The 21325-nt window shown below is 36.8% G+C and overlaps 1 protein-coding gene across 9 annotated transcripts in view; it reads right to left on the bottom strand.

Moving 5' to 3' along the window:
* Positions 1-21325, bottom strand: part of SSBP2 (single stranded DNA binding protein 2) — a 122386-nt gene continuing 101061 nt past the window's right edge. For all 9 annotated transcript variants that reach the window (XM_081213452.1, XM_081213456.1, XM_081213453.1 and 6 more), the window contains 5 exons: positions 20668-20738; positions 20151-20229; positions 18384-18412; positions 17540-17638; positions 1-12219 (listed from right to left, as the gene is read on the bottom strand). In XM_081213452.1, the coding sequence (XP_081069578.1) occupies positions 12190-12219; positions 17540-17638; positions 18384-18412; positions 20151-20229; positions 20668-20738 (308 nt within the window). In that variant the 3' untranslated portion in view covers positions 1-12189. The remainder of the gene's footprint in view (positions 12220-17539; positions 17639-18383; positions 18413-20150; positions 20230-20667; positions 20739-21325) is intronic.

Genomic DNA, 21325 nt, shown 5'->3' with positions numbered 1-21325 from the left:
TGTGTTTTTGTGTGTGTGTACTTTATAATCTTATGGCACTTTAAAAAGGGAATCGGCTACCCATGATGGGATATAGAATGAGATGTCAGCTGTAGCCATAGTCAATAAAGTATTTTGAAGAAAAGAAAGCAGGAAACTACTACTAAAAATCCATTGTTTTGGTTATCAACATACACTAAGAGATACAGGAAGGGAAGACAATGAAAGGTAAACAGTGTAAATTGTAAATAATTTTGGGTACAGTTACATTAGCTGCCCCAAACTCCCCTAAACCAATTATAAAAAATGTATAGGTGCACTGAGAAGTATCATAAAAACAAATAGATGCTAGATAACTTATTCACAACATTTGCACCGCTGAGCAAACTATTACTACTCTCTCTCTCGTTTGATAGTAAAGCACTTAATGAAATCTCGTGTGTGTTTTCTGAAAGAGTTGTTATTCTTGAGTTAAAGGGTCATTATAGGGCTTTGGTGTGGCTAAAATGTATTCCGGTATTATTACGGTAAATTCTCCAAATTGCAACTTGCTACTCTCCCAAAAAGGAACTATCTATGAGTAAAAGAAATTCAAGATTTGAGATAGCTGGTGCCGAAGTACAAGGCATATACCAGAAGCATAGGGCAAGTTTACAACCTTTGCTACTCCTTGGACCCAACTGACATTATCAGCCTAGCATTTGCAGCGGGCATGGTGATTTCCATGCTGTGGAGAAACAGATGGCCTGGAGTAAGTGAAACTCCTCCTCCATGGTTCAAAGTTTTTCACTTTAACATGTGAATATGTGAAGCAGTAGCAGTGATCCCTAAGTACCAGGCCCCCGTGTCTAAGTAAGTCGCTAGGTAGGTTAACAGTAAGAATTATAGTCAACAGTGGTGCAGTTCTTATGATAGAATGAAGGTGGCAAGATCAGTGCACATCTATCATCTTCCTATAGCTACTTTATATGTGAAACATGAGGTTAAACTGAAGTGAGGGTATCAATGGTATTTTAGAACGGCTATCCATCAAACTCACTTTAGCGGCTTTAGGGTGTTCAAATTTGTGCCTCATAAATATCTAGGGGGAAAATAATCTCAGACAGACATAAATTGCTTAATGGAGATGAATATGTAAACAGAATATTTTCAATTTACTAAACCATAGTAAGCACTAATATAAGAGTCAGCATTGTCAAAAACATCTGTATTTGGAAGCACATCCTACTTAAGTCGTAAGACGGTTAAATAAAGGTTCTTTAGAATCAGGATATAAATTCTACGTATTGTAAGCAATGCATTGTCTAAGCTTTTTTGTTAAAATGTTTTACGCAGTTAAGATTCACAAAGATTAGTAAATAGTATAATATTTGCTATGTTAATGCAGTGAATGTTTACTATATAAATTATTCAAATGTACAGTACAGTAGAATTTCAACCCAAGATAGTCTTAATTTAATGAAACCCCATTGGTATACAAATGGGTTTAGGAGTGTATCGTCAAATAATCTGGATAAAATTATGTTTTGGTATCTGTATAAACACAGCACTCAACCAACATACATGATAGCTTACTACAAAGGGACTCTGTCTGACTTTGATTATTTATCAAGTCAGTGGAATCCATTTGTGCTTAGCTATCTGGTGCACAAAATTAGACCCTCATTGATTCTAGAGGTCTATCAAACAGTGATCCAGTTTTAAACCAAAGGATGCTGCTGTTGATGAGTGTGTGTGCTTTCTAATATATCTACTATTTTAAGTCCTTGAAATATTACTTGATAATTAAAAACTGATTTGCACAGCAAGTAAAGAACAGCACCTTGGTAGGCATACACATAGCTGCAGAATTTCTGATCACAACAGATTGCCCTGCTTCTTTAATTACTTAAGAGGTTACTCTTAGATACTCTCATTAAGAAGCTGGGTTGGGGAGAAAGTATGAGTTTGATGCTGAACCTGTATTTTAGAACGGCCTTCCAAACACAGATATCTAGGAGACTAATTTTGGGAAGTTTTGTATTATGAGAGACACTAAGGTGGAAGAGAGTGCTCAAATTTACTATGTGTCAGTATTTAGGATTAAATACTGTTGGATTAGGTCAATTATGCCTGAAGCATGTTACATTTTAATTTAATTTTAAAAATAAAAAAATTGTCCAGTAGCACCTTAGAGACCAACTAAGTTTGTTCTCGGTATAAGCTTTCATGTGCCAAGAACAAACTTGGTCTCTAAGGTGCTACTGGACAATTTTTTAATTTTTTTATATATTTCGACTGCGTCAGACCAACACGGCTACCTACCTGAATTTAATTTAATTGTCATTTTATAGCATTTTGACAAGGTTTGCTATACTGCATTCTATTTCAGTATTGCTTTTTGATGTTTTATTTAAGCACATTTAGATCCTGTATACAGGGCTACACAGAAGCCGCAAGAATAAACTTGCTAGGTTTTCTAGATGGTCTGGAAGGAGCTTTGAAAAATATGGGACTTCTTTTTTTGATACTGCTATTAAAATTCTAAATGGATTGTCTCCCTGAAAGCTGTTTGTGTGGATTTTTTCACCTGACAGTTAAAGTCTAGGTCTACCAGTCTCTATACCTTAATTTCAATAGCTAGTTTTCCACTAGATTCATACATGCCCCAAACAAACATATTGTAGGCTGCAATCCTGTACACATTTACTTGGGAGTACAGTATGTCTCTCTGAACTCTGTGAAACTTACTTCTGAGTAATCAGGCAGGAGATTGCACTGAAATAAGCTACAATGCAGTTGAATTGCACTAGAGTCTGCAAGCTACTCCTATAACTTACATGAAGTAGACTGGTTGGACTATTACATTATAATTTTATGTTGTCAGTGATTGCTGCATGGGCTATATGAAATAAAATGAGAAACTACTAAGCATGCTTAATAAGTGTTTAACAATATAGGAAAAGGAGGTTTTGATGACAGAACAGGTATATAAGACATATGGCTATACAATCAAAAACCAAGAATCGACAGTAGTAATGTGGTGAAAGGTTTTCTTACACAAAACCTACAATAATTTACAGCATATCCATAGTTATGGATGTTTATAATGCCAGTCTTAAACAAAAAGTAATTAAACAAAAAGTTGTCTACATAGAATAACTTGTGCAAATGTTAGCAAATTGACAATAGTTTACTGATGCATTAGACAACTGAAACAGACCTAACCCCAGATGTCCCTTTTCCTTTAAAAGAAACACTTTCAAGGCAGAAAACAACAATCTGTGTAACAAAATATTTTGTCTTTTAACAGTAGGCACTATAAAAAAACAGATGCCACAATAAATTATTTTCAAGGGAATAATCACAAGAAATAAAAATTAGTTAACTAAAATGTACCTAATTATCCCTTTTAAGAAATCTGTTTTGGTAAAGATCTCATCTTTTCTGAAATAAAAGATATTACTGAATCATAGTCTGCAGAGACGACTTTATTCCTTGTGGGTTTTACCATTATTTAAAGCCAATTCTCTGGTTTTGATTCCTAATCTTTTACTAAATAAATCAAAACACAATTTAAAATGGGTCATTATATTTTTACGAACATCTTTTGTTAGGAGGGAGCGACCATTATCTGTTTTGAATGTTTTAAAATACAATGATAGTCATGGTAATGTATGGGTTTCTGCATTGCATTTTTAAATCTTTCCATCCCATCCATAGATCTGTAGATCCACTCCCCCCCTGTTAAACTAGCATGCACAAGTATTAAGCAGATCTCTGGGTTACAGTTCCTCTGAATAGCTTCTAGATGGAAGGGATTTTGTATTCTTGCAGCACTCTATTGAACCCATGGCAGGGACTATTTATACATGGAATTGCATTTCTGTATGTGGATCACCCCTGTAGATTCAGAGTTCTGTCTAAAGTCAAGAGCAGTCAGAAGCTTTATTGGTTACAAATCTTATAATGCAGGGATTTTCCACAGAAAGATCCTTCTACTAGCACATATCAGCTCAACAACTGCACTTCTAAATCAATGGCATCATCTTGGATTATTAGCTTGTTGGTGTCTGTTTCAGTGTGAACCAGCTTTCCTATTGACAATGTTGACTTTCTGTGTATATTCAAGGGACAGTTTAATTTTTGGACTTGTGCAATTTTCTTTAGGACAAACAGCAATATTCAGACTGCTGCCTGCTTGAATGGATGCTGTTTTGCTCATCGTTAAATGCTCTAACTCTCTTGTAAACTTCACCCTGTACAAGATGAAACCCCAATAGGATGATGAATTCATGGTTACAGCTGAAAATACATTTTAACTGCCTACAGCATGAGGCAAACTTCTCTTGTGAATTAAGATACTAGGAAAACATATACAGCAACAGAAAAGGGGGTCATTACTTACTAAATCATATGTTTCTGCACTAATATGCATAATTTACAACATGAGTTAGCATTTCTGTATTACAGACCCTTGGGAAGCTCCACGCCTGTGTTTCTTGCATGAAACAAAGTGTGGGATGACAAGATCTATTTGAAAGTGTATCTTTAAGTCCACACTTCACAAGCTTGCTGCACAAAACACTGAGGTACATAAAGCAAACACGCTTGTCTTGCTTACTACGGCCTAAGAAATATGGGGTTTAACGCACAAATGTATCGTACCCCACTGCACTTTATCCTTTGTTTGATGCACATACACACACATGTATGTATGTATCTTCAGTAATGTATGGTGCTATTTGCCATGCATTAAGGAGTGATGGACTGAAAAAAGGCTTGATGTGGAGATACCTATATTACCAATTCCACCTCCATTTTAAAAAAAAAGTCTGGCTAGATGTGCATTCCAGTGGAGATGAAAAGGAAACGGACAGAATTTAAAAAGCCACCATCACAAAAACCCTAAACCAGCAGCTCACAAACTTGTGCTGGGCAGGGGTGGGGAACCTCTGTCCTTCAGGTGTTGATGGACTCTACCTTTCATTAGCTCCAGCATGGTCAACAGTCAGGGAAGATCAGAGTTGTTGCAGTCCAACAACATCTGGAGAAAAACAGGTTCTCCATTCCTGCATTAGGGAGTGAGAACAGAGCTGTGTTGCTTATTACAAAATTATCTCACAAAGCTGTTCAGTAGCCATCTGGCACTCACACCACCACATTCCTCCACAACAATAATGAATGCGCCACCTAGGGTAAGAAGTGCATATTCTGAGGACAAAATATTGTGCTTTGAATGCTAGGAATTGCAATCCTGAGGTAAGACGTGTAGAATAGAGCATGTCTTGCAAACAAGAAATAAACTGCACAATAAACTAAGCTCATTAACGAGATACCAAAATAGAAGAAGTTCAGATTTGCTGAAAAATGTTTAGGAGTTTGATTTTCTGTGAAGGGTGGAGGATTAGCTAAAGGAAAAACGGGTGGAAAGACAAGGTAGCTGTTATGCCCATCTATGAGCCTTGGTAAGCTATTGGTAAGTATTACAACAAAAGTGAATGGAAAAGGATTTGCAGAACAGGATGATGGATCTGGCAAGGAAGAGTTGAAAGGAACTAGGAGTGAAGGTTATACACGTGCATAGAAGTGCTTGAGAACGGTGCAAGAAGTAACAGAAAAAGAGAGGAAAGTTGCCTAGGATGAAATGGATGAACTACGCTGGGTGTGGGTGACAAAATGATGAGTTGAGATGACTCGCGCTCAGGGCAACTGGAACTTGGGGTGGGCAAAGGAAGCTGAAGAAGTAAAGAGAGGGGAACTGCTTTATTGTGAGATACTCCAATCACAGGCAAAGGCTTTTGCTATAAATAACTTTTTCACTCTATGTATGCAATTTCTGCCGTAAGAAATGGTGATGGCCACTAACTTGGATGCATTTAAAAGATTATAATAACCCCTAGTGTAAATGGTTGAAAATATGACATCATAAAAGGTATCCATTTACTTTTATTAGCCATTATTAATTAATGGAACATTGACATTAACTGAAGCAGCATACCTCTGAATGCCAGATGTTGGGAAAACATCATGGGGAAAGAGGATGCCTTCATGCTTGCGCACTTTTTGGAAGCACATGACAGCCACTACTGGAAAAAGAATGATGGGCTGGGTGGAATCTTGGTCTTATCCAAAAGGGTCCTGATGCTCTTAACTTTGGAGACTGCTAAGAACAGCCCTCATATATTATCTGGGCAGTATGAGTGCAGAAATGAAGAGAGTGGCGGTTTCCAACATAATTTGAAATTCTTCACTTTCTGTGACTGGCATAACTCTTGTGTTGTTTGGACAGGAAAGCCAAGCCCAAGAATTCAAAATAAGCCATTTTTGTGGACGACTGAATGAACTGGATTATTTCTGTTGATAGTAGTTTGCTCCATAAAAAGTAATTAGAACCGTTACACTACTCATGTAAAGAGGGCATGCATTGGCTTCCATGAAAGATTTTGCCAATGATTTTTGTGTAAACTACTTATAAAAATAATTTTTATTGCGGTTGTCTCGATACTGTTTATTCAGTAATAATAAAAAAGCCAAAATGATACAACGACTGTGAAAATACAGAACCTTTAATAAAAGTTTCTGCATTTCATGTGAGGAACTGCTGGACTATAGAATAGGTGTTAGAATCTTCCCCCAGGGGGAAAGTGAAATTCTATTAACTTTTTGATCTATAAACAACAAGAAGGAATTTGTGTTTTATATATATATATATATAAATGTGTAGAGGAACTGATCAGCAGGCAGCATCTTTCTCATAATTCATTAGATATATACATCTACAACTTGGAGAATACTACATGCATATCATGTCCATATTCGCTGGTTCAGGTCCAAAGTTAAGCACTTCTATGTCCCATTCATTTTAATGAGAGAAATTCAAACATGTGATCAATTAACTCATGGAAACTGTGGTATTTAAAAGTGTGCAATGTGGGCTGAATCATGCTCATTCTAATTATTGTCTGTGGTATAATCTAGAACGAACAGGATTATTCACTGAAAATTCAATATACTAAGCCTAAGCAAGGACTTCAGAAGTCCCAGTTGCATAAGGAAAGCACTCTTCTCCATAACTACAATTCCCACACCATATAATACACCTTACTGAAGAGTCTTCAGAACCTCAGCAGCAGCAGCTGAGAAGACTGGAAATGCCCTAGTGCAGGCACACAACTCTGGATGCAACCCTTTAGATTAAGGACCAAACATAATGATGCTAAAGTAGAAAAAAATGTGACAATGAATTCCATTGTTTCTGACTACCAGCTTACATGTTTGATTTTAGGCATAATAATTTTTGAAAGTAAGATAGCAATGTCCAATTTAATAATGCAAAGCAAACATGCTGAGGATGTCTTCCTACCATCAAATCATTGTAAAGTATCTGACTGTTGTGAATTTCAAAAAGTTTTTTTTTAAAAAATCCAAAAAACCCCCACAAATATGTCTAGAAAATGGATGGTATCAAGTTATAAATAAAGCTTCCATGTTGGTCAAAAGTAGTATAACAAAAGAGGACACACATCTGACAACATCAATGGCAAATTGTCTCATTGCATGAGAAGCTTCCTTGCATATCTTACATTTAAATAACAAAATAAATCTGGATAAAAGTTATTATTTTGGTGATAAAATATGACTATGTATTCATATGAATACATACCTTAAGCACTAAGTAAGAAAAAATGTTTCAGATAGGACTACTCAAAGTGGGGTGGGAGGGAACCAAATTCTTTCCAAGAAACTATTTATATACTATAGGCATAGGTTTATACAGACATAGGTTTCTGTATTATTATTATTTTTAAAAAGCATGGGTCACTGCTGTGCAAAGGCTCAAAATACCAATGTTGAGAGTATTTGTGTGCCTCACAACTGACTCAAGTTGTTCATCTGAACTGAACAAGTTTATTTATGCTCAGAACTCTAGTTCTTTGAAATCAAATTGAGACACTTTATAAAATTTGATCTGTGTATATTTGCCCAAATTTCAGCTTATTTAAAGGAAAGTGATATATTATACCACAAGACTCTGCATAATACTTAGCATTTGAGGGGAGTGGGTGGCGCTGTGGTTTAAACCACTGATCCTCTTGGGCTTGCCAATCAGAAGGTCGGCAAAAAATCCACATGACAGAGTGTGCTCCTGTTGCTCTGTTCCAGCTTCTGCGAACATAACAGTTCAAACGCAAACCAGTGCAAGTAGATAAATAGATACTGCTATGGCGGGAAGGTAAACAGTGTTTCCGTGCACTCTGGGTTCTGTCACAGTGTTCTGTTGTGCCAGAAGTGGTTTAGTCATGCTGGCCACATGATTCAGAAAGCTGTCTGTGGACAAACGCCAGCTCCCTTGGCCTGAAAAGCGAGATGAGCACCGCACCCCATAGTCGCCTTTGACTGGACCTTTACCTTTTACCCAGTATTTATCAAAGTCACCATTAACAATTCAGACTATATTTAAGCTGCTGCTGAAATTGTATTGTGACTTTCAATGAATTAAATCAAGATAGCTTTCTGAAGCATTAAGCATGAGCTTGGTGGTATTGCATGCCAAATCCCCTCATAAACATTTGTGTATTTCTTGAAAATAGCAGTCAGGGTATAAATTTACAATACTTGAATTATTTGAAGGACTCAGGAAGAGTCAGTGCAATAGTTACTGGCTAAAACTTGTGATACCAAGGCGAAGTGAGGACACAAATGAAAGGTACAACTTAACAGTAACTACTCGCTCATCAAATCCATCTAACTCCATAGCCTCACTTACATCCAACGTGTTGGCAGATAATCACAGTGATGATAGACTTTTAACCAACTTCTCTTTTTGACGCAAAGATTCTAGGTTGTTATCCATAAGGATACAAAACACCCAATTTGATCTTACAAATAGCCTCAATCTTGCTATAGTCAATAACTAATTTAATCCCCGTTGCTTTCAATGGGGTCATTTCACACGCAACACCAAACATGGTTTGATCATTCTGTGCTTACTTCTCCATCTCTGCCTTCTTCTGCATGTTCTGCTTGATGAGTTATTTCCTGGTTTGCAGGAAACCATAGCTGGGCATTACATTCAAACTGGCAGACTATGGTTTGCCAACCAGGATTGTACATGAAGGGTTGAAGGGGGTGCTGAGCATAAGGCTCATTCTCAAAGTGTCAAACCATTATTTGATGTTTGGTGTCCTTAATGACCAACTGTAGGAGGATTTTGATCCATATGTTTAAATTAGTGTTAAATTATTTTCCTTTTTTTAAAAAAACTCAATTGGCAAATGCTGCGTCCATTATGGATGTTAAATGACATCTAAATAAGGTGCCTATAGGATGCCAGCTATGCTGGCAACAATACTTTCAACTAGGACCCAATGTATAGATGAGAAGGAATTTGGGGTATGTACCAAATCAGCCAGGAAAGTAGCAAGAAAATGTTCAGCTGACAACCATAAAAAGGGGAAAAAAACAAAAACAAAAAAACAGATGAAAATGAATAGGCTTCCTGATATAAGTTTGGCAAATGTGACACAGAAAAAAAAGCTTGAAGGAACTGTGCTAGGGGTTTACTCTTATGCAACTGTTTATCCAGATTTGGCTGAGACATATTACTTGGCAAGTGCTGGCAGAAGAAGCATTGTAAATTAGAAACAACTCATTTTATGAACATTAAAGATAGTTCAGCAGGAGATGGGGGGAAGGGGAGAGAGAATGTTCACCTTCAGACCATCCCCATGCCAATTACAAATAAAATATTTTAAACTCATTTTCAACAGTTTATACACATAGAGCCCACCCAAAATGATTCACTTGTCTACTTCTGTTATTCTGTCTCCATTACCTGATAACTCTGTCTGCATCTGGCATTTTAAAAGCCTGCAAATAATTAAGATCTGGATTAGAAAAAGCTCTGTTTTAAACATTTATCGCTGTTTTCAAAAGGTAGACTATATTTGATTACAAGTGTAGCTAGAACTCTACAGCTTTTTTTGAAGGATACCTAGAGAGGCACAGACATGAATTCATATGAGTTTATTCAGGAACGATTTACAAGTATAAGCAGGATAAATAAAGGAAGGTGCTCTTTTAACTACCCACCTTCCTCTTAAAAAAATAAATCCAAATGATGGATCAGTTACTGTGTGAAAAATTTCCATATGCAGACCTGTGCTAAAACATTCCCACAGAAGAAAGTATTCGTGTCTTAATTAGCCTAAACCTACATTTCTTTCTCTGGGGCAAAGGCAGGGTGGGGGCTTGGCTTTAAGGCTTGCATATGACTATAAGACACAGTATAACTGGGTGCTTAGCATGTTAGAAAGAAACCAATATTTGGAAAACAATTTCCTATTTCAATTTTGTCTTCTATATTAACAGCCTCTATAAAGACTTAATAGGGAGCAGAAAACAATTCAGACAAAAACACAAATTTATAGATAGCAGTGTCTTTAGATGTTGCATACAACATTATTAGCTCTTAATTTATGTGGTTTGCTGGGGAAGTGTGCAAACAGAAGTGGAAAAATTAGGCACAGAGTAGATGAAAACATGACGTACTTGGGATCTATGTTCTCCTTCCATTCATGGAAGGTTATTTGATCCAAAGGAGGCTTCCAGAGGATAGAAGTGGATGGAGACAATTCTCACAACCTCCCTTTACTTTTGCTCTCTCTTCCTGTATGTTGCATGTTGCAATTCCTCTGTCATTTGGGCCTTAATGATAGTCGAAGGAATCTGACTTGCATTCCAAAGGGGTAACCAAGTTTGTTGTTTGTTTTTGTCCTGAAAAACACTAGAGACTTAACAAATTTATTATGGCATAAACTTTTTCTAGTCCACAAAAGCTTATTGCATAATAAATTTATAAGTATTTAGGATGCTACATTTAGGATGCTACTCTTTAAGATGCTACATTTAAATGAAGTAATCTGGATATTTGTAGGTCTCAGAAACATTGGAAGAAGTCTGATGAGATTATAGATAACGGGAAATTGCAGATAGTGGGTAAGGAAGAAGAGAGAGTGAAGGGCCATTGAAGAAGGGCAAGAAACTTTCCTCCCCTCCCAACACAAGGTTAATAGGCCTTTAGCTTTTAACAGGTAATTGGGAATTAGGGTGTCAGTCATCCCAGCAGACAATTGTGGACTGTTAGAAAAAGCATGCCTTAGAATAGAATCTATAACTGGAAAAAAAAATTATTACTACATCTATGGAAGATCATACTAAATAGATTTTATTTTTTCGAAAGGCAGAAAGTCAAAACCTGCCACTTTTATTGCTGGATGCTACAGCAATCAAACCAGAGCCCAACACAGTAATGTTGTATTTCTCTGCATAGATAAAGAAGTTGAGATATACTCAGACTTCCCTTGAAAACAAATATTGAAGGATTTGCACCCTGATCCTCAACATTACCAGAAGTAAATCTGACTTATCTCAGTGGAGCTTATTACCATGCAAATATGATTAGGATCGCAGTATTAGGCTTCTACGAAGAAACAAGAAAAGAACCCCTTCTATTTTCTTTTCTCTCACTTTTTAGGCAAAGGACAAGTTTTACTTGTTAAGCAAGATTAATGTGTTTCTTCAGTTTCTTGAGATAGTGTAGTTTTCAATTCACATGTTATTGGTATCAAACACAACCTTATGAGAGAGAGCCCTCTTAAAAGCAGTTTTATTCCTATCCATGATGGCAGACATTGACAAAAAACAGAACTTATCCGAGATCTTCTTTAAAAAATAACTTACAAAGCAGTGATATAAACAGCACGGAACAGTTCAGATGGGGAGAGGGAAGCAGTTCTTTTAATAGTTAAAATGTAAACATGAAAAAAGATGGAATAAAAGTCCCTATTTCTTATTTCTACTTAAGATGTCATGTGATAATATTTTACAACGTCCTGCAGGTCTATATATGTATGTGCGCATATCTATGTTTCTGCAACACACACATACATAATACACCTATCCCTACATATACATACACAGATAACTGTTTGCAGTTCAGTTCAGTCTTGGGCAGCTCTGATGTGCCACACAGTTGCTGAAACCAGATCAGGACCCACTTTCTTCACAAAACTGGAAAGATGGTTGGGGTGGGGGGAATGGTGGGTCCAATTGTGGCTGAGATTGTTTCTGTTAAACTGTACACAGGGATGAGTAATTTTTCTTCTTTAGTAGCTCTCTGGAGAGGGCCAACTCAGTGCAGCCTTCATGAAGAGACTTGGTAATGGATCACACACTCATTGTCATGCTGGGGGAATACTGAAAAATAGGAATTCACATTTTAGCAGCAACTCAGTTCACCAATCCACTAATAGTGAGACTTGAATGCAAGTTTCTCATGACCTTAGTCATGATTTCACGCGGTGCTCATGTGCATACTTCTAGCTTCCTAATTAACAGAGATATAGATATCTTACCTACCATAGTATCAGAAGCCATATAAGTAATCTCTGGTAAGACAAAACACTCTGCTACCGTAAGAGCAACTATCAAGGTTACAAATCTGTAATTGGGTGAATTCCTTAAAGAAAAACACAAGAATTTGCAGACTAGCAAGATAGCATTTGCGTGAATGAGGGCTGATGATAAGAATCGGAGTTTTGATCTTTATAAACTTTATGGAAAATTGTGTTCAGCACTTCATAAAGCACTTTTTGGCACATAGCGTTATTTTCTCTTTTTTGTGACAAGAAGAGCTGATGTGGTACCTCCCCCCCCCCCGGATGTTTTGGACTGTAACTTCCATCATCCCTGACCACTAGCCAAGCTGGCTGGGGCTGATCAGAGTTGTAATCCACAACATATAGAGAGAACACCAGCTGTCCATGTATTTGCTGGAGATTCATTCCCCATGTTTGTAGTCATGAGATTGTTGTCTATCACATGATGGTGTGTGTTTTCATTCCACAGTGTGGGAAGTGACGGAGACAGGATGTTTATGTTACTGTGTTATGTGAAGTGGGACTATTGCCCTTTGTTTTCTCTCTTTGCTGTCTGATGAGATAGAGGCAGAAGCTAAATCAGAATACTCCGAGTGTATTATATGCTGTGCTATTGGTTCTGTTACGCAAACTGTGAATACTCTGCGGATCCCTGAGTGTACTAATGCCTTTTGGCATTAGTCACTGTGATGTTTGGGCAGAAGAAAGCTTTTGAAGCTCCTGAACGATCGACCAGGAGGGAGAGAACATGCCAGTTGGGCATGTGTCTCTGCCAAGGTCCTACATGAGAGTAGGATACCCCTAACAGCAATAGGGCACCAGTTGATGATAATTAACCATATTCATTTGGCATTATTTCAGATACATACTTTGGCTTTTGTTTAATACGCACATACTTCATCACAGAACCTGGACTAGCACACTTTGCAACACAGTATTTATTCATAGCACTTGAATCTGACACCCATAATCACACTGCTAAAGAGTTAAATGTTTTAAGTGCCAAGTGAATTGAAATGCCACATCAAGTACAGTATTTAGTTTTAGGCAGAACTCCTGTAGATGTTGCAACTCAACAAAGCTGATTTTGATACTTAATGGCTACACTGAAAGCAACAGAGAAATCAGTGTGCTGGGATATCAGTAGGTTAGCAAATGTATGGTAGCTATTCAGCTGCATCTCAAAGGCTTGGTAAAATTTGCAGTGAGACGTAAGGTCAAACTGTAGAATGATTTTAAATATCCACATAAAAAAGCTCCTAAGTTTTCCTCAGCTTCATTTACTGTATAGCAGGACTAAGATCCTTAAAATCAGCCAAGCAGAAAGTCAGTGGGTAGCAGTATCAGGGCAACTTATAATAGTGGGCAAAATAATATATTCAATAAAATGACTTCACATGCCAATTCATTTAGCTCCCTTCCCCATTTTCCAAAACTGATTTGTTCCATCCAATTTCTGAATTATGCTGAATTGTGAGGTAAGGACAACTACATTTATTTTAGTATTATGGGATTAAATCTAAGAGAGCTATATCTTTTAGCAACACCCTTAGTGTTGCTCTGCTTACAGTAAGTCTTCTGTACGTGGAATGGAGAAGGAAGCCACTTTTGGCAATCCCCCTTATACCCCTCCCCCCCCCTCTACCCAACTTGCTCTTGAGGGACTTGCAATCCTCTAGAGCAGAGTTGGGGATATCAACAACAACAACAACAACAACAACAATAATAACTGTTCCCCTTCCCATTCAGCTGATGGAAATTTTACCATAAGCTTGAGTGGCACTGCTGGATACAACTCAGATTTTACATTAAGCCGGTTTTATTCATTTTTTAATAATTACACCTTGTAAAAAATAATAATTGTAGTGATCTTTTTCTCACTGCTAATTCATACAACAGCATACTTGTGACAGACACTCAATGAAAAAGCATACAATAGTTCTGGAAATATGAAACTTTGCTTGAAAATCAACATAACTGATTTTTAAAAATATAGGATTCATTAAGAGTTCAAAATCTAACCTTAAAGAATGGAGTATGAGCATATTTTGAAGACTCATGAAAATATCTACCTTCAGTGCAATAGGTAAAATTATTTGTGAATGAACACTAGAGGGCATTATTGTTTATCATTATCTTAAAAGACTAACACAAATGTGCTCAGGAACGTATTTTAATTCAGCCATTTCAGAATGACTTTTTTTCAGTTGATTTAGGTAGCCAATAACCTTGACATCCATTGGCTAAAAGTTAGTGTCTAGTGTTGGGATGCATTTCAAAGAACAGACCTAAACAAAAAAATTATATCATGTCGTTTGAAGAGTTTGGAATATAACTCATAACTTTTGCCATATTTAGGGGCCAAGAAGGTTTTAAATGATTGGAAGAGATCCACAATGAAATAGAAAAGCTAGTGGAAGCATCATGCAAGAAACAAAATAAAACCAAAGGAAAAACCACTTATAGCCATATGAAAAAGGTGTAGCCTATGGATAAAATAATTTATGAATTTTATCTACAATTCTCCTTATTATACGCCATTTAGCTAATCAGTCATATCTGCATGGAGTTAATGTTTATTTGGCAAAGCATTATGCATCACTGTTGCCTATCAGTAGTAGCATCTAATTCTTTATTTAGGTTAATTTGTATAATGTTAACTCAAAAATAATTTTATCTAAACAATAAAATCACATAAGCAAATATTAAATTCAAAAAAATTAAAAACAATTCAGCAACCAGCAGTAATAATGTAGAAGTATTTGTGGTTCTTTGCAGACATGTAGTCCACTTTTTTCTCCACTAATAGTAGAAAGTAAACAAATGCATATTTGAAAATATAGTTTATAATAAGTGACAACTGCCTATGTTCTCATGGGAAAAGAGCATTACTTGGCAATGCAGTAATGTTAAGAGAGAAAAAATGGAACAGCACACTCAGAGCATGTACAAAAATAGCACACACAACAAGGTTATAGTTCATGTTTTAGTGTCTCAAGGGAAGTTTATTTTAATTTGCAACAAAATAGGAACAGGAAGAAACATGAACAGCTAATTATCCAAGGATATCACTATGGCATCGTATCAGTGTACAACTGTTTAATAATTAGGTCTAAAGGAAAAGACATACCCCCCACCCTATTGTGTTTTTAATTAGATTTTTTTATTATTGTAAACTGCTTTGGGATAAAGGTTTGCTGAAAAGTGGGATAAAAATGGAACAAAGTGTTTATTACAGTTAATTCCATTCTTACATTATAGTTATATATTTATATCCCACCTTTTCCCCTTGCAACTCAAAACAGCCAGGCAGTATCCTATCCAAGCCCGTGCCTGTTTCTTTGCTGCATAGTGTGTCTTCCACTGCTCTCCAATCCAAAGGGCTGATCAGCTGCAGCAATTTTCCAGCATGAATGAAGTGCTCCCAGGAATACAATATGCCCAGGAACACATATTTACCTGTTTACCTATTTAAAACTCAAACCATCCTAACCCAACTTTCAAATATATTTCATTCTGAATTATAGGATTATCTACCTCTGTCAACGACATTTTCATGACTCTGTGGAACAGCTGAATGACAATGGAAGAACAACTCACTGTTTAAGAGTTCATCTGCTTGCTGCTATAGTGCACTGCCTTCATGTTCCTATCATGTACTAAAGTCTACTAGTCCAAGCAGTAGCCAGTCTATTTTCTTCATATCCAGCATGCCCACTATGGGAAAGAACACTAATCCTGCCCATCAAAGTGTGCTTCATCATAGTAGCCTAATAATTTGTGGGGTAGAAGAGCAAGGACCACAACCATGGTGAGCTACAACTTCCATTATCTGTGATCAGAGGCCATGATGGCTGGGACTGATGGGAGTGTGGCCAGGCATCTAGAAGGGACACCATGCTGACTATAGAGCATTATGGGTTGGCATCGTCTGCTCAGAAAAACTGACATCAGTTTATCAATATAGATATCTGGTAGTCTTTGGCAACACACTGTATGTGAGGAAATGTATATCACATTCACCATGGTCACATCTTCATTCTGTTACTGAACCCAAAGGCACAGTATGGTAGGGACACTTTTACTTAATGGTATCCTTGCCAATATAGGTTGCAAATCTTCATATAGCCAATCTTCATACTTCCAAATGCAGTGTAAAGCAGTTTTCAAAATTGTTTGTCACCACCATCACAATGAATCTGTTTGCACCAAAACTTTGGTGTGTTTTTTTGCTCCCTTTCAAATAATACTTAAGAGCTTGAAAATTATCTGTTGCTTTGTGACACTGGTCTGTATTCCTTTGCTGATAACAGGGTATCAGACAGGTCCATATATACTTCACTACGAATTCAGCCCTCTTCAATAAATTCTGTATACAAGTTCAGAAAAATGTTGAAGAAACAGATTGGAACTTTTTGAGAACAGCCGTGCCACCATTATACTATTTTCTGCAAAATCATCAACAAGACAATCTCTACTTGTGGAAAGAAGGAAGTAAAAAAACAGCTAATTTGTCAGAATTGCCAAAGCACGGTGATCCTAGCACAATAATTGATAACAGGCTAAAAATTGGTGTGTGGGTGTATAACATACAATAAATAGGTCTATATTTTAAGCTTCATAAAACCATTTTATCCATAAGCAGAATCCATACTACAATCTTCACACATTATACACATTTTTCATGTTACTGTGTGTGCCATTTGCATGATGCTTTCACTATTTCAGTATTTTATGGATCTTTTCTAGTCATCTTTGGCCTTCATATCCCAAATAAACTAGGCCAACTGTGTGAAAGTTATTGTCTCAAACATCTAAATGGACGGGTTGCAAAAATCCATTTTCAACCTTTTCTTTAAACGCATCAAATAAACTGCAGGAAAATTTGCAAAAAACAACATTTAGCTCAAGTAGGTGGTGGAACAACAATGGCCTAAAACGTCTCCAGGAAATAGCAAGCTTTTAAAAGAAAAAGGTCCTAACAGCCAAACTCTGGATTCTCTTCTGAAAAACATCTGATGTGTGCTATGTTCAAATTTGTTTGATTGCCATGATTGTAAGCTTTCTAAAGGACTGAAAGTAATATAAACATGTGCAAGTTATTCAGTAGCAACCAAAAAATAAAATATAATACTTACACTCTCACTCTGAAAAGGGTTTAGAAAGTTTCCACCCATTTCACCATCATCTCGAGGGGTCCCGGGCTGATTGCTCATGCTCATATTACTGGGAGAGTTCTATTTGAAGAACACAACAGGAGAGCCAATGCTGTATGTGTGAATTCATTCTTGTTTTATGTAGATGAAAGAATTCAAGGACGAAAATATAAAACCCATAGCACTGCCACATTGTATTCTTGCCTCAATTCTCACGAGTGATTGACATATATTTTATATTTGCCATATGAGGTCCAAAGCAGATCTCTTCCTCTATGATCCACATATATGTATACTCTCACATAATGCACCACCAATAGATGGCTAGTTTCTCTTAGAACCCCTATTAAAGACACCTCTGGCTACAAACCAAAAATCAGAATGTGCCTCCAAAAGGTGTTAACTTCTTGTTTGTGAGGTGGCATATTGATGGGGGTTATACTTGGTAGTTTCAGGATGGCAAGGCGAAAAGCGTTGAACATACTTAATGCAGCTGTCTGGATTATGGCATTTGCATCATCAATACTGAATACATGCAGTTTAATACATTGATCACAAATAGGGTAAGTGATTAGAGATCATCAGGAAAATAATCCCTTATATTCAGGAAAATCAATAAGCTAAATCCATTTAATGGAACACGTATCAAGATTTAGTTTCAACCTTCTATGAATGATAATCTCATTTGCATAATGCCCTCAAAGTGTTGATAATCCAATAACAACTACTTCATTTTAAACAAGGTGTTCGTTTGTTTTTAAGTGTTTAACCACCGTAATAAATCTGCTTAGAGAAAAACAGTGCCAAACATCAAATATATACTTACTTTGGAGATACTGTCCATGTCTCCTGAGCCTAAAATTAAAATGAAGATTTAGTTGTGTATTTCATCACTGAGTCTTTTCCAAATGTGAATACCTTAAATATTGCCACAATTACGAGCCTTTCAATTTCAATGGGTCCAATAAATCACTATCAATAGCATGACGCTGCAAGTTTAGGCATAAAATCAGTTATCAGCGATGGCTTGGGCACATAAAGGTTGAAATGGGAGGTGTAGGTATTTGCTATTTCATAGTAAGAAGCTAGGTGTATCATATCAGGAAATATGGCAAGATTTCAGGTTGGCTAGAGCGTGAATTGGAAAAATGGTACAGGACCCAGACACCAGGAGTTTCAGCTAAGGTCATCGTTAAAGCAAAAGGGGAAGCTTAGGGAGCCTATCAAGGAATCCTACAGATACCATTCTATCAGGAGGTCCAGTGCTAGAGTACAAACAACTGCATATAAAGGGCAGGTGAATCTTTTGACCTTGACCAGTAGACTACTTTTTGGAATTATTTTGGCGCTTTGCTTTTTTGGATTATTTCTAGGTTGGATTATCCCCTGGGAGACCACTTCTAGTAGTAGACTATGTAATTAGAAGCATATATAAGAAACCTTTTGTTGGTTTTTTCTTTATATAGTTGTGTGAAGTCTGTGTGAGACAGTGTATGTGTTCTCAATAAAGAGTCCGTTGAACTTTAAACATACCTGCTTGAGCTGTACCAACTTGAGCTCGGTGGATGGATTCCCAGGGACCAGAGAAAGGTAAGGCAGGAAGGAGGTTGTAGGATACCTCCAGGTCAAGTCCCAGTACCCAGTTAATAATTTCACAAACATCTAAATCATACAGTCTACTCAGAGCTTAGCTGAATATATCATCCAATGTTTTTACATTTTAAAAATCTTTTTTTTCTACTGAATATTTAACTTTTTCCCTTTAGGTTATGATATACTGCAAAAGAATATATGCTTTTTCTTTTTTTAACCTATTGTGTTTCTGTGAAGTTGCTACAGCTCAAGTTGGGACAGCCAAGATGAGTAAATCGAAACAAGATGTATGCCATTTTTCTGCATTCTGCTTGCCTTTTTTTTTGCAAATTTACACCCAGAGCATGCCACCACCAGCAGAGGAGTTGTTGTTTTGACATCCTTGCTCATGGGAAATGAACAAAAGTCACAGTTGTTTACCGTCTGTCTGCTGTATTGTGGCAACATCTCTGTATGAAACCAGTTGCATTATCATGGATGAGGAAGAAGTGGTCAACCCAAGTAAAACAGTACTGTCAAACACCCCACCAGTTGCCAAATGAGCAAAAGCTCTCCCCCTCCGCATAAACAGACTTTCCCACTCTGCCCTGGCTTGTTCTTTCAGTATTTTGATTTTGTAACTCAACCCTCAGTTGTTTTTTTATTTTATTTTCACCTTAACTTTAAGGAGAGAACTTCCAGGACTTTTAAATTTCCTGGCATGTTATCATGAAACCTTACTCCAGAATCATAGCATGTTGGGGCTTTCCACCTGTGCAGTTTTATTCTAACTTCTAAAACACATGCAACTTAATTTATAAAGCACAATAGGAATCCCAAGTAGACAATATATATTTTGTATGTCAGGGTTTTTTTTGCTAGAAACCTGAGAATTGCCATTTAGAAATCAACTTCCCTGGCTGCAAAGAAAATTTTGAAAACGTAATGGAAGTAATTCAAAACAAGGCATTCTGAAATGAACTGAGCACAGAGTTAAGAAGTCAAGGTGTAGTACTCTTACCTAATGATCCATTCATATGATGTGAATCCATGCCACCCAATCCACCCATAGGGCCGTCAGACCCTGGTCCCATTGGAAACTGCAGAAAGTTAAAATACATCATACTACATGCTATTAAGTAACTTTCACCACTTAATAAATCTATGGTAAAGAATAAACTGCATGGTAAAAACTGGAATATGAATAACAATCTTGTTTCTATTTCTGTCAATATTGTATTTAAACAGTAAAAATAATTATCTCCAGAAATAGCTAGAAAAAGAGCTAGGAAATTACCTAAACCACGAGAGATACTCACATAAGCAATATTTATGTTAACATCATTACATCAGAGTATGGCCTTGGAGCAGCCACTGCAAACATTTCTATATTAATGAAAATTTAGTGGAGCAATGTTGGCATGTATATAAGTCATGTTCTTTCACATAAAGGGAGATAAGACATACAAGAATAATGTTTCATACACTAGTGTTTAAGCTGCACAATTTAAATATGTGTTTTCATTTCTGATATTTACATTAGGTCTGTTGGGTCCAGGAGGAACTGCATTCATTAAAGTGTACATATTGTCTCCGGAGTTGGTTGAATCTGAAACAAAAATATATGTAGGAGGTCACACATCTTCAATGGAAAACAGCCAGTGAACACAATGAGCTATTAATTCAAGGCATGCTTACAGTGCCACGGAAGAACACATTTCAGAACTGCTCTCAAATTGGACGTACAGTACACATTATTGTTAACACCAACTGTAATGTATTTTGCTTATAAGCAGCATTTGGCTAGACTGTGAGCAAATGCTTGATAAGGGATTTGTTGCAGATGTTAAAAGGAAAACAGGAGCAAATATTGCATAGGCATGGACCAGCAGCAGTTTCCTTCTTTAACATGGAAAATAACTGAACCCAGATGAGAATCCATTAGTATTCAAACTGAAGGGCACCAATATCCAATCTGCTTTACTTGCTCCATTAATGGTTTGTGAGAAGGCACTTTCCCAATGTTTGTGCAAGAAGCAATGACAATGAGAAGTCTGGCCTTTCAAAATGGAAGAACTGAAGAGGTACAGAGGAGAACCAGCTATGATTTAACAAGACACAATTTGGCACTGGACCAAAGTCAAACAGTTCCTGCCTTCTTGGTAATTTCTGCCTGTTGTGGATGCTCTACCAAAG

Source organism: Podarcis bocagei (assembly GCF_964188305.1).
Source record: "Podarcis bocagei genome assembly, chromosome: 11".
NCBI classification, from domain to species: domain Eukaryota; kingdom Metazoa; phylum Chordata; class Lepidosauria; order Squamata; family Lacertidae; genus Podarcis; species Podarcis bocagei.
This window is presented reverse-complemented; position numbering and strand designations above follow the sequence as displayed.